Here is a 15,003-nt window from a genome sequence, read left to right on the forward strand (position 1 = left end):
TCCTCTGATGTGGATTAGCACATGGCGTAGATGAGTCCTTTGTGTGAAGAAACCAGGGTTTGTTAACTAACTTCTTAGAAAAATTGTGTTTTTGAAAAATCCCAAACCTATAATATAATGCTTTTAATCTTCAAAGCACTTTACAAACATTAACCAATAAATAATATGTTACAGTTAATATATCAAAGTGAAACAAAGCTGGTGGGCAGTTCATCTGCATCACATGAAAGGAACTATGTTCCTGGCCTGGTCTGCTCTTTCCTATTTATTTTGCCAAGCTAAAGGAAAGGATCTTGTAGTGAATCTTCAGAGAGGTATAAGTTCTTTTTTTCTCTCTCAGTAACTTGGGGTTGTTTTTAAAATGTCAGAATCAGGTTTTGGTTTAGGGTTGCCACACTTTCGGTTTTTACCTGAGCACTCTGGGTTTCAGCTTGTGTGTCTCGGTGCCATTTGACAAGCCCTGATGTCTGGTTTTTTTTTTTAATCTTAGGGGAAGAGGCAAAGCAGGTGCGGGGCCTTGGGAGGGAGAGCCAGGGGACAAGGCTTTGAAGGAGAGGTGGAGCAGGGGCGGGGCCTCAGGGATCCGGTTACCAGCCATTAGAAAGATGGCAGCCCTACTGTGGTTGGAAAGGTCCACACTTATCCAGCATCATCTTTGTACTGTTCAGCTGTTAGGTCAGTTACTTTAGCCAAGCAAACTTAAATCTTTTCTGAAGTCAGTATCTTCCTAAAGGAATATGGGATGTGTTATCATGTTGGATGGAAAACTTTGGGAGAGCTGGTGGGAAGAGAGAGCTATGTATCTCAATTTCACCTAAAACCATTTTAGCCTACTCAGATGTTTACTGGTTTCTGAACATTTTTTAAACTCTTGTACCTTGTACACAAAAATTAGGGAATGGCAAGATCCCTAAGTAATCACAGGGAATCAATGGATCTCAAAGGCCAGCATTTGCAGTACTAATCAGTCACATTAGACATTTCTCAGGGGTACTTGGTGATGAAAGCCACCTTTTCAAAAATAGTCCCTGAAAAAAATAACATACAGCAATTAGCTTGCTAAACTGGTTTGCTTGCCAAAACATATTATTCCTTTCTGACTTACTTAAAGGACTTATATATTTTTTCTTTATAAAGCTAGAGATTTATTGGAACTCTAACTCTGTGTCTTCAAACTCTGAATTTCCAAACCAAAAATGTAGACTTAAGGTGGGTTATAGACAACTGCTTTCTCACTGCAGTAACATACAACTTAATCTGAGAATTTTTAGTAGCCTTGCCCTCTTCCGTAGCCCACAAACATTTACAAAGTACCCCACCTCACACATCTACTTTAATCTAATTTACATTAGAAGTGATGGTGGGATTTAAAGTAAAAACTTTACTATCTTTCCCTCTATAATAATTGTTTTTAAAAATAATCTTTTAAACTGTTGCCCTTATAGTCTTTAAAAATATTCCAATATTATGGCACATTTAGTCTGAATGAAATTCCTTAACAGTTTCTATAAACCTTCCTATATCTTCTAGTTAAGAAAATAAAGGCTATTACTACACAGAGTTACAACTATAAGTATAAAGCTGACATAAGAGAGAGCTTGAGGGCAAATCCCTAGAAAACAAATGAGGTCGATACTGAAAGCTCAGTCCTCAACAAATCAGTTTATGATGATCTATTAACTTCCTAAGTCTTAACAGAAGATGCTTCTGGGTCCCTTGGGAAGCATTAGCACTGATACCTGAAGGAGGGGATGTTATAACTGTCCTTTCTCTCCCAGCATGTGCCCTAGTTGTCCTAGCTACTACTATTTTTTTAGTGTTTTGGAAAATACATCCCTGTACTGAGGGATGTTAGAGGAGTTGGGGAGCAGGCTGCCTTATCATGGAGGCACCTTTGCTTCTCTTCCTTACATATATCACCCTTAGCACATGGTGTTCTTCCCTTTCTCTGTCTGACAAATAGCTCTGTGGTGGTTTTTATTTTTGTGTTACACGAAGAACTCAGCTTTGAGAAGAGCAGCTAGCGGCTGGGAACCCAGTGGCGGTTACACGGAGTAGCACTTAACTCATGCAAACAGACCTGTTAAAGTCAATGCGATGACTCACGTGAGTAAGTGGTACTCAACAGAGCTGAACTTAGCCCTCGTGTTGCAGGGAGAGGGAGAAGACCTTAAAATAGCTGACAGACTCTTGAGATTAAACTTACTTTGCTCAGCCAGAGAAATGTTTATTTCATGGCATATAGACATGTTTTTTTTTTTAAATAAACTCCATGGCTTGGCACTTTAATTGGCAAATATTCAATAATTTTAGAACTGAGTACTCTTTTGAGAAGGTAAGATTTGGTTGAGTAAAAATTCTAATTTTTTTTTAATCAGTGCTGATACGTTTAGAGCGCATCCACAAGTGTATCCAAATAAATCAACTATTACCAGCACAGGCAGGTGGCTTTTCTACAGGAAGAGTTTGTTATTTCTTAGCTAGCTGGAAAAAAGATGCTTTTCGTTTCCCCTTGGAAAAAAAGCAGCTCAAAATGCCAAATAATATAAAGAAGAGACATCCATTATCACATGTAAGTCAGTGGGAGAGACTCTTTAGAACAGTCTGGTAGCTGGGTTTTCATATTCAGATATTTTCCTATTCATAGAAATTCTTTCATCACCAAGTGAACGTGGCGCTAATTAATTAAATATGAACCATTGATTAATGTATGAAGAGCAGTGAAAGCTGTGGCTAAAGGATTGGTCTATTTTCAGAGACTCTCAGTTCTATATTTTAACTAATAACTTCTTAATATTTTATAGTTCAGCTCTGAATTAGCAGAAATCAACAACCATTTTAAGGGGGATGAAAAGCAGCCTCAGCGAGCTGCAGTAACTGGGCACTTGTGCATGATTATGGCTATATGGCTGTAAAGATAGAAACCAGAAATAAAGTGAAGGGAAGGCAAGATAGCCCAGTGAAATAATAACTTAGCTTATGACTTTGGTTCCAAGTACAATTAATTACTTTTGGAGCACAGTGAACAGTATTAGCTAAATTAGTATGGGTCAGTGTGACATTCTGGGGACTGTGTCATCACCTGCCCTGTAATGCCTTGCTGCAGTAGCTCCAAACCTGGATCGCTCACTTGGCTTACACTCTGGCTTTTACCAGCCTGGGTTACTTCTGCAGGGTGATTCCAACATACTCCCAGTCCCTGATTTGCCCCCCCCAAAATGTATGTTCTGTACTGTCCAGCCCTCTCCTGGGCAATCCGGAGATATTAGGTCTGTTGTCCCTTTAAGGGGACAATACACAACAACTTGCTACTCAGACAATTTAACTTAAAAACACTGGATTAGTTTCAATTAAAGGATACAACAAGTTTATTTAACTACAAAGAGAGAGATTTTAAGTGAGTACAAGTAATGAGGCATAAAAGTTAGAAATGGTTACCAGAAAAATAAAGCTAAAATGCTTCCTAGTGCCTAACTTAACCACCTATACTCGATACAAAGTAAAAGTCCTTACCACGTCCTTCTGACAGCAATACTGACCAAACTTTTCAGGTCAGGACCCCTCGCCCAAAATCCCATGACTCTTTCTTTTGTCGTCTTAGGTACAAAGAGGGAGATGGATGGAGGAGAGACAACTTGGGGTGTGTTTGCCCCTCATTCTTATAATTCAGTCACCCTTTGAAATGCATCTTCCTGAGAGTGGCCTCTAGATAGAGTTCTTTCCAGCTGAGAGCAAGGAGCCAGGGAGTCTGGTGCGGGGAGGTTTGTTAAGTTGTTTGCCAAGATGCAGACCTGTTTGTTCCTGCCCCTTTTCCTTGCCAGAAAATGTCTACTTGATAGGTGATGGCCCATCAGCTTTGATGACACCTGGTCAGGCGTCAGCTTGTCCTTTGTCTTTGAGAAACAGACCTGTAAATACACTTCTGTCATGATTTCAGCTTATGTTCATAACTTCACATGTAATATTGTTGCATACGTTTTGCCATGATATTATTGACCAGTGAGTTGTTAGTTTTCAAATGATACCTCACAAGACATATATTGTACAAAGGTTATTATAATAGTGTGTAGAGTGTGAATACAGGGGTGCATTTGGTCCCAGACAGTTGGCATTACCTGACCAGGTTGGAATTCCCATGGGGCTACTGGCAAAAAGTAAGAAAAGCCACTCACAGCCAGATCCCACTCCCACTGAATTCAGTCATTTGGATGTCATTGGGAACTGGGTCGGGCCCATTCTGCCTTCTGTTATGTTCTTCGGTGAGAATGCAGGAAGAATGAGAACTCATGAAGATGATGAGGAAGGGGAAGAGACCCACCACCAAAACAGCCTCTTTTTTTATCAGGTGCTGACATCACACAAATTCCAGGCTTGTTCCCCTGATTTCACGTCTGTGTGAAAGTATAACCCTGAAAGCAAGTTGATTGAATTGCCTGAGCATGCTGGTGGCATTCGAGGTCTTTCATATATATATCCAGGAGGAAAGGTGAGAAGTGGGCCATGAGGACATTCTGCTGACAGACCCTAAAAACTGGGATCATGGAGAGCAATCCTTCCTGCTTATCTTTTAAGCAATGGAATTCTTTAAATGGACAGGTAACCTTGGGACAGAGGGGGCATATATTAGCAAGGCCACCACATGAATGGAAAATGTGAAAGCTACTAGGAGAACCTGAGCAACATCAATAACATATTTCATGTTGCTCATCATACAGATATGTTCTTATTTGCTGATTTATAAAGTGCCATTCATATATATCAAAGTACTGTACAATTGCAGCAGCAAACAGCATTACAAAACCGCTAAAGGTGGTTCAAGCATGTATGTTGCAAGGGTAAAATGGATTATTGTGAGCTTGTGTGGCCACTTAAGGGCACAAGCATTGGGGTTTTGCATGCAAATGCAGGCTTTTAGAAGGGTGGACCTGTTGCACTGTATTTAGAAAAAGCAATTTCTAAAAATGAGTAAAATCACTGATACGAGGATCACGAAGAAAGGACTTCAGAATTTGGTCCAGTGTAAAGAATGAGAAGGACTCTCATTTTCTATGTGACAGAAAGAAATTGTGCACTTAAAAATAATAGTAAAAGAATATCTAAATCAGTTCAAAACAGATCCCAGGAAAAATAATGCAGCCATCTTTTACTTTTTTTCACTGAAATGATCCACACATCCATTGGCTCATGAGTTAAAGCTAGACAAATGTAGGAAGCAATGCCATGAAGCCTGTATCAAATTCAGTCTGCTGCATGACCAGTTACCAACAGGGTGGTCAAAACTTAACATTACATTTAGAGCAAAAAAATTTTGCATTACAGTATTAGTGCAGTGGCCTAAAGTGAAAGCCAGAAACTACTACCAAGGAGATCTCTGTTCAAACTCCAGGTGCAGTCTCTCTGTACCTAAAATGATATGAGCCAAGAACATTAGAGAGGTGGTGCAATTAGCTTGAAGAGGGAGATATAGCTTTGTGTTGTTCTATAATGATACTTCTAGAATCAGGAGATCCACAGGAAAATATAATTAATTACACCTGCACAGAGGGGGACAAGAGGTTACATCAGGTTGTATGGGGTACTTTTATGTCCCAATGAAAGATGAGCCTTTGAGTACAGAAGTATAGTTCTTGAACTGAAGCAGTATGTTGAGTTACTGGAAAAAATAAAATAGCATTGCAAGAAAGTGCAGACAGGAGGATTCATAAATTAAGCTCCCAAATGAACTAAGCACATAGGGTCTGATCCAAAATCCCTTGAAGTCAAAGGTAGTTACAGATTTTACTAAACATACAGAGGAAAAAACGAGTCTGAACAAATCAGTCTGAGCAACATGTGACAGTCAGTGATTGGTTATTGGACTTTGTGTTTACTTAAAAAAAAAAACACAACACTCAATAATATGTGACCTTTTGCACATTCTACAGAATTCTCTTGGTATAACATATTCACATGTTTTTCAGTTGTTTAGATCTCATAGTTTAACAAAAGTCTCTTCCTTTTTTAATGATTTTTGTAATAACATTTATAAGAAAATAAATTAATAACAGTTAAACGGAAAACACTGAAAAAAATGTTCATGCCTGCTGGCCAGATTCCAACTCGTGTAATTATATTCTGCACTCTGTTATCTAAATTCTTACCATAGTTTCAGCTCAGTGCAATCTTCTCCTTTAATTCCTGGCTTAAACTTTTAATTTTTAAAATTTTATTTTAGTTTGCATTGCATGGTTATACAGCTGCTACATTTTATCACAGAGGTGGCTGCATTTCAGTTGTGTGAGCAGTGATCCTTTTTTTTTTTTTTACTTTGTGTATACATCAAATGTTTTGGAATACAAAGGGCTTTTGGATCCTTCCGTTTGAAAGGCTATTTAAATGTAATATACAATACTAAAAAACTTAGTATTGATCGCTATGCCGATGTGCAGAATATAGTAAAAAGTTAGATAAACTTTGGAAAATAGAGACAGCTGGACCTGTGGTCAATGTATAGGACTGGACCTCAGGAAATCAGGGTTAAATTCCAATCTCTTCCACAAGCTTCCCATGTGACCTTTCGCAAATCAAATGAATCTATGACTCCTTTTCCCATTTGTAAAATAAAATTCCTTTCTCCCACCTTTTATCTATTTAGATTGTAAACTTTTCAGGTCAGGGACTGTTTCTTACTATGTTGGAGTATAATATTTAGCACAATGGGGCTCTGATCTCAATTTGGAGCCTTCATGTGCTACTGTTATAGAAATCATAAATAAGAAATTGGGGGCTGGTGGAAATAAAGAGGAGCCACAATGTATCTGATACAGGGGTTCTTTTTTGTTCTACCCTTCTGCCACTGCCCTTTGCAAATGAAACCGAATGGTTGGCTAAATAAGAAACAATGAAGTACCATTGCAAGTGATCAAACACAAGGGCAGTTTTCTCCATGTTGATTTATGGCTGCACAATGTGAACATCTAAAGTCTATCTGCTGCCAATTCCTTATCCTTCTGCACCCCTTATCTATTCTTTTTTTAACTGGGGACTGATGTTCCCTCTCTTTTACTGTGTGAATTATTTACATTAGAACTGTTGATTCATCAAATTGAGATTACAGAAACTCTTATTTATGCTAAGAGATTAATCCCAGATCCTGTTAGGTCTTAGTCTCTGTTCTTCATTTTGGGTCTCTGAATCAAATGTAATCACCCCACTTCTAGCCTTTGAGAGACGTGAATGTAAAATACAGTAATAGGTTTGCATATTATAAGAATTAATTCTTGGGAGAGTGACCTGAGTTCAAGAACTACCACAGAATTCCTGGTTTGTGGGATATTCAGTTGATCTAGAGATGGTCCTAGCCGCAAAATTTTGATTTGAATCGGAATCCAGAGATCATATGTTTGTATCCAGGAGTAAGGCTCAACCTATTATATATACATCGTACAAGCCTTGAGGTGCTGTTATGGAACTGTATTTCTCCAAAATGTGGGATTTTTCATACAGAATTGTCAGTAGCTCAGTTTTGTGCAGCTAGTAAGCAAGATACACACACCCTACTAATTTAAATGTGGCAGAGGTTCCTGCATGATTGTGTTTGCCTGAAAAATCATGGATGCCCTGATTAAGCCTTTTGTAAAACATGGCTGGTAGAGCAAGTCCTCAGCCTTAATAGCACTCACCACATTCACCCCATTATCAGAAATGAAAACATGGGGGAGAAATGATATTGTAGGCTACCTGTCAATCTTACCAGTGAGCTTCTCTGGCACATTCACTGCAGTGTGGGATTTTCCATTCTAGACTTGCAGAATGCTGCTTGCTGATGGACGCAGCTTAGTGGGCATGAAATTTTCCTGTCTGAGGGGAGAGAGAATCCCCGTGTGTGTGCACAGTGGTTGTGCCATTCCCGAGAGTGTCTGTCTCTAAACAACCCTTTGTGTGTGTGTCTCTCTCTCTGCCTCTCCCTTTCTCTTTCCCTCTCTTGCCTACAGTATAACACTGCTGGGGAGTGGGTACAGATGGCAGATTTTTTTTTCAGTTTTAATTATTTTACGTACATTTTATAATTATTTTACATGTAGCTTCTCAGAGCAGGTGCTCCCCAGCCTGCCTCCTGTTTGCGTAATCTACACAAGAAGAACACTCACATGTTGCTGCCGTTTTCATATGGAAAGACCACCCCACAAGTATGAGGATGAGTTTTCTGTCCGTGCTGGAGCAAAGGGGTTGGAAAGCTGCCCTAACTAAGCAGCTTGAGGATTCACCTGGGGTGGGAGGATCTCTGTCTGGCCTAGACCCAACATAAGTGGCTTTATGGTACACATGCCACCAGAAAGGATGTACTGGGGGCATGCCAGAGGGAAGAGGTGTGGCCAGAGCACAATGAATCCCAGAGATTCCCAGCTGGCATAATGGCCCTTTTAGGGGGCTATTATTACATACAGTAAGTTAGAGCAGCATTGAGGCTGCTGTAATTAAGCTGGGTGCCAAACTGCCTTTCCACCTGGTAGACCTGAGGTTTGTGGAAGTCCAAAGGTGATATACAGTCATTTTTGCCTCCTCCTTGGGTCCTACACCAAGCAGCGTTCAACCAGAACTAGGGATCAGGTCCATAATGTCTCTGTCCCAATTAGGGAAAGAAGAGTAATTAAAAATAAATAAATGAAAATATATTCACAGAAAGAGGTAAAGCTGAAACAGACATAGGGAGTTGAGTTTTCTTACCAGGAAGACCATCATCACACAATGCTCTGTATCACACATGCTCTGTTTTTCCTCATCCAAGCTGTTAGATTGGGTCGGCTTGAGGGCCAGATCCCGCTAAGCTTCAGTGTACAGAATTAGCCCTGGGGTTCTGTATTCAAGGGCCTGCTTGTTGTAGCGCCACGTTTGGTTTCATGGAATCACTAGCACTGCTTGCAGATGCTTCCCCAGGGCCTTTTCCCCTTTGTGACCCTTCCCCCACTGACACTTTAGAGAGTTGCGTTGTGTCCTGTTGTAACCAAAATCCACACATTGTTCCCACCCTCACTCCGGCTCACCACCTCCCTTTGAACTGTGTGTAATGGTGGTGGTGTACCGGGACGCCTCGTTTTCCTCTACACTCACACCCCGAAGGCACAGTTGCTGAGAGAGAGAAATATTTAATCATTTGAGGAGAGCCTAAGCCAAACCCCAAGATACAGCCACCCCTGAAATTCAGGGAAGTCCAGATCCAAATGTTGCAGCTCTAGCTCCACTTTAGCCTTCGTCTACATTGTGGTAAAATATATGTAAGCAGAGAAGAACTCTGCCAAGAATTCTGACTTTGAAGTTTATATATATCCAGGGTGGGAAACATATTCTTGCTTTAGCTACCCACAGGTGTTTTCTACTGAAGTACATGCACATCCAAAGTCAGAATGAGGCCTTTTGGGATATATACAGTCCCCGGAGCTCTTTCTTTTCATTCTTGCCATAGACAAGACAGTGGTGCTAGACAATTGTTGATCTCCTGCCATGGAAAAAGAAAACAAGGGCCAGCTGATAAATTGCACCCTATTTAAAACCATTTTTAACGTATTAAAGAGGGAAGAATGTCACACAGAAAGATTTTCTACAACATTTTCCTCTGATGCGCTAGAGGCAAGTCTTCAGTCTTTAACTTGTTCTCCTCCATGCAGTGGCACACGGCAGAGCTCTGCCTTATTTCCACGGATTCACCAGTGTTTAGTAGTGGCGTATGGCACTGTTGTTGTGATAAATTCCCTAATGTTGAAGAAAATACTTCTGAGATCATTAAAAATGATGATGAAGATTGTTCAGACACTCTGATACGTTCTTTTAAGTGACTTTTGTCCAGCTATCCATAACATTATGCAGTACTAATAACGGATGGTTCATTTGTTATTGATGAGGCTGCTTTAACTGAAGTTCAGGTTTGTTAGATTTCTTTTTTAATAGAGATCCAGGATCTAGTTTGTTTGCTCTGCAACATGCAAATGGGAATAATACTTAACATATATAATGCTTTACATATTCAAAACACTGTGGAAACATTTACATTAATCCTTGCAACATCCTTGGGGAGTAGGTAAATACTGTAATTATTATTTAACCTCATTTTGCAGATGGAGAAAATGAGCTACAGTATTGCCAACTTCCAAGCATTCAGAAGTCACGAGTCAAGTCCCCCCAAAATCATGAGGTTGGCTTAGAAGTATTGAGATTTTAAAAATAATAAATTTGAGATTATTTTTATTTGTCTTCTGGCTTTTGCGCCTTTATGAGTCACATTTTCAAGCTTTTCTACACAACCAAGAGTCTGGGGTGCCAGAACCGGGGAGGCCAGGGGGGCCATAGCCCTCCCACTTTTCGAAAGTGGACAGGCCTAGTCCATCTGCTTTTTGCTGGGGCAGACCCCATGAGGACCCATCCCCTGCCTAGGCCAGCACAGAGCCCAGCCAGGGAGGCCAGGCAGTTGTGGGAGCCTCATGGACCCTCCACCTGCCCATGGTGCACAAAGGCTGAGAGCAGCCCCCAACCTGTGTCCCCACCCGACCCAGAACAGGTGGAGGATCCATGACTCCATGCTGGCTCCCTACAGTTGCCTGTGTAGCTCTCCCCGACCTGGCTCCAGCTGGGGGAGGGGGCTTGGAGCCATGGCCCATCCACAGTAAGAGCCACGCCATGGGCAGCTGTGGGGCGCCGCGGACCCTCCATTTGCCCTGGGTGGGGGGCCTGGAGGGCAGGGACACAGGCCAGGGGCTGCTCTTGGAGGGTTCCCTGCACCGTGGACAGGTGCAGAGTCCACGGCGGCTCCCCACAGCTGCCTGTGCGGCTTTTATCATGTCTGGGCTCTGGTTCCAAGGGCTCCCCCCCGCACCCGAGCCAGGTTCAGGAGAGCTGTGTGGGCAGTTGTGAGGAGCCTGGGTCCCTCCATCTGCCCTGGGGAGCGGGGACATGGGCAGGGGGCTGCTTTCAGGCCCCTCATACACCCCGGTCGGGTGGCAAAGGCCGGACTCTCCAGCCCTGCTCTGGCTTCTGGCTTGGCTGGGGGCGGGACCTTGGAGGAGTGGGGACCCCCAACCCCCTCACTTTTTGGAAGGCTCCAACGCCCTTGCCAAGAGTGCTAGAAATCTCCCCCTTTTTTTTTTATGACAGCTGTAGGTCTCATATAATTCCTTGACTCCTGGAGCTGGGGCCCAGAGAAGAACACCAAATATCATAAATCTCGTGAAAAGAGGCTTCATCTTGCACATATTGAAGCTGGTGGAAAGATTGTTAACCTCAGTGGGCTCTGGATCAGGCTCTGATTTAGCAATGGCAGAGCTGAGATTAGCATTCAGGAAAGCCTGGATCCCAGTCCTGTGCACACAGTCAATTCAGCCTCTAAATCAAATACATTGAAACCCTGGTCCTGTATCTCTGAAATCAGAGGGATATTTGCCAGTGTCTTTAATAGGTGCAGGGTCATGACCTGAATGATGCCTATTTATGTATCATTTCAATATTTTGATGCTTTGGCCACATGTTTAAAAAATGTATGATGTGTGTATATCGCTCTACATAAACAGAAAACTCAAAAAACAAATGATAAACTGTAAGAGCTGGTAACACATCAAGCGCTATTGTTTTCATGTTGAATTCTTTACATTATCATTATTATTTGGAAGACCAAAATAAGTCCAAATCTTTAAATAAATTAAAAGATAAACAGTAACAGTCAATTGCTGGTTTCCTCTCAGATTCCAGCTCTTTGAGAAGACCTTATTAAGGGTATTATATGTATGCTAAAAAGGCAGGCAAAGTAAAATAACTAGAAGCCAGTGCCTTTTAAAAAATAAACATAAAATCTAGTAAATATCAGATATTGACACAGGCTCCTCTAAATTGGTTTACAGATAGCACTGATGATGTGGTCCTTTTTATTTAATACCGTTTTATAAATAGATCCCTATGTAAATCATGGGCACAGTTGACAAATGTCACGGTTGGTCATGGTAAAAACATCAGATTTGATGGCTTGTCAGAGATAAATATAAAAATTGTGTTAATACTGGACAAATTATTTATATAACTTTATAATTATTGAAGATTATACAAGTTCTGTGAAGGGGAAAAAAAAGAAATGAATATCAGCCTACCCATTACTATGTTGTAAATTTTTTTCACTCCAGGAGTTTGCATCCTTCCTACTGACCTCCTCCCCTATATAAATATGCTCATGGGTGGCAGTGGTTGCAATAAAACTGCCATTGATTCTTTACACTGCTGCAGCCAGTATATCTTTACCATATAGATTATGGATTACACTGGAATTAAAATCCCAGTAGCATTGAAAATGTGTAATATATACATGGTCGGGTATTGTGTGCCTAAGGGAAGGCAATATGTGTAGTGTTTGATCCAGAGGTCACCTGGATTCTGTTCTCACTGTTACTGTTTTGCATTGTACTACTTGGGCAAATCTATCTAAACTGGACATGATAACATTCATCTTTGTAAATTGCTTTGAGAATCTTGGTTGAAAGGTTTGTTTGTAAGTACAAAGTATTATTGATAATTAATCATTACCTGATATGCGGGGAGTTGTTACAATTTACCTGAGTTCATACCCCTTACAAAATTCTCTGACAACCTGGAGTAGATTTGGTCATACGCACACACATTTGTGATAATATGATTTAGGGAAGATGATGACAGTAAAGCTCCCTAAGTAGTTGTGGTTATTAGACACAAAAAAGCCTGATTTTTCTGTCATTTACACAGTTGTAAATCTGAAGTAACTCCACTCAAGTAAATATATATAAAATTGGTGTGAGATCATAAGTCTGAGTATTTTTAAGGGGTTAGCTTTCAAAACTGGTCTTAAGGATATAGCCACATGTTCCTCCAGGAGGTTAGTGAGAGTCATGCAGCTAAATTCCTACGTACCTTTTTCCAAATATACCTCTTTCATGCAGTGTGTCTGCATACTCTGTAATCTCTCTGTCATTCAGGACTGAAGGCAGCTGAAAAGAATAGTAAGTGGAACAACAATTAGAGAAAGTGGAATTGACAGATTTGTATAGCATTGTGTGTAAGTGGCTGCAAAAGAAAATCCGAGAACAATGGTATCTTATCTGTGATGCACTGGAACACTTTATAAAATAAAACATCAATGGGAGAGACTTCCAGTCATGGAGTTATCACATTGTATCTACATAGATTTGAACTAATTTGTCCAATTGTAGTATTGATATTCATGAGGCTATTCAGAGTCACAAAAAACGTTTCCAGTCAGTTAGAATCTTGGCACTCCTATGAGCAGCTTTTGTTTCAAGCTAGAGATGATTATATGGCCTGCATTACTGCAGTATCATGAGGTAGGGAAGTACTGTCATCCCCATTTTATAGCTGGGAAAGTGGGACCCAGAGAGAAGAATTGACTTGCTCATGCAGGAAGTCTTTGGGGGAGCAGGACATTGAATTCAGGTGTTCATAGTCTCTTGCTAGTAACTAACCACTGGACCTTTCTCTCCAGTGATATCCACTTGACACTATTTCCAGACGGCCATTCAGTCTCTGACTCGCTCTCTCACTCATACACACTTTGAAGTTGTTAGTTATTTTGAGTTTTTGAATAAAAAAATTATTCCTGAATTGTGAATTATCATTTATTTTCCTTAATTAAGCCCATAATAGGGGCTTTTGGAGACCCTAACCAAGAAGCAGCAGCTTATGGGGTGCAGTTTTTCTGTGTTTAACTTATTGTTTATTTAATACATATTTAACTCTAAGTGGAAGGCTCTGCGAGGCTTAGTTCATCCACCATGACGGTTAAAAGAAACACTCTTGTTTTACACCATAAGATACTTTCTGGACCAGTTCTGTCTACAGTGATGAGCATAATTGGGCGTAGATTCTTGATTGGAGCCTCTCAATGCACTTAAAATATAAATACTGAATAATAAGCATAGACCATGCCTAAGTCACCAATAAATAGGGAAAAGAAATCATTCAGTTACTAGATTCTCCTATGCCCCTAACACACCACACTGAGTAGGGGCCAAATGTACCCATTTCCTGGGGTTTCTTTTATTGTAACATAAATAACCACAAACATTGATGTGTGATTGGCTATGTCTAATGTTTCACCTTGCAGAAGCCTCCATTCCCTGCTCCTAGTATGTTGCCTTAGACAGACTGTCAACCACTTATAATCTTGGTTTGGGAACTAATCAGACACATCTGGTCTTACTGATAAGGTGAGTCAGGAGAATAGTCTCTATTGTCATGCAAGGTCGTATAACCTGGTATCCTCACAGACATTTACTGTTTTGTCTAGTCCTGGCTCCTTCATAAAATGGACAGTACTCCAATACAGCTCATTCTCCTCTTCACTTTAAAATAAAAAAAAAACAATTATCTGCAAGAGCTCAAAAAATATAAAAGCTAACCAATCCACGAATTAATATTTCCTATTTCTTAACCTGTGAGAAATTGTTTGTATTCTCACTGAAGAGAGAATTTTATGGAAAGAGTCCTTCAGTGATAAAATAAATTAGAAAGCAAACAAAGAACATAAAGATGGTCTACTTGTCTCATAATATCGACATTCAAAATAACACAGGTAACGTAGAATTCCTGCTGTCTAGCCAATATGGGAAAGAATATCCAGTCAGTTACTTTAAAAAAAAAATCATGCAAACCAAAACACTGGTGTTGCATGCCGTCTGAAATGTGTGTGTCTGTGAGTATTTGATTTATATGTTCATTATACATTACAGAGAAAGAATTCAAGGTAAATCAAAACTCCTTATTGATTTCTGGGGGAGGGGAGAGGTGTAAACATGGCAGAAGGTTATTTCAATCATTTTGTTTTATGATCCTCTTAACCAGTGGAAAATTAAAGTGGATAATGTGAAGAGTGCTATTGCCTGACACAGACTAGTTGTTTTATTTCAGAATGGACTCTCTCCTAAAAATATGTTGATATTCCCTTGGCACTATTTTATGTTACTACATTCTTTCACTTTTTCCATCACTTAGTAACAATGT

General features: G+C 40.3%; 1 protein-coding gene across 17 annotated transcripts in view; it reads left to right on the top strand.

The window, feature by feature from the left end:
* The window catches only part of CDH4 (cadherin 4), an 823,907-nt gene that overhangs the window by 502,958 nt on the left and 305,946 nt on the right, over positions 1-15,003 (top strand). Inside the window, exons 1-2 of one of the 17 annotated variants that reach the window (XM_039498111.1) lie at positions 3,602-3,640; positions 4,346-4,486. The exons of 13 other annotated variants lie outside the window; for them this stretch is intronic. Coding sequence is in view for 1 of the 4 variants with exons in the window: in XM_039498107.1 (XP_039354041.1) it covers positions 4,575-4,596 (22 nt within the window). In the remaining 3 variants the exon portion in view is untranslated. Of the gene's footprint in view, positions 1-3,601; positions 3,641-4,345; positions 4,487-4,511; positions 4,597-14,107; positions 14,211-15,003 lie in introns of those variants that run through there. 3 more of the 17 variants (XM_039498110.1, XM_039498107.1, XM_039498112.1) reach the window with 3 other exon arrangements.

This window comes from Mauremys reevesii, linkage group 13 (genome assembly GCF_016161935.1).
Source record: "Mauremys reevesii isolate NIE-2019 linkage group 13, ASM1616193v1, whole genome shotgun sequence".
NCBI lineage: Eukaryota > Metazoa > Chordata > Testudines > Geoemydidae > Mauremys > Mauremys reevesii.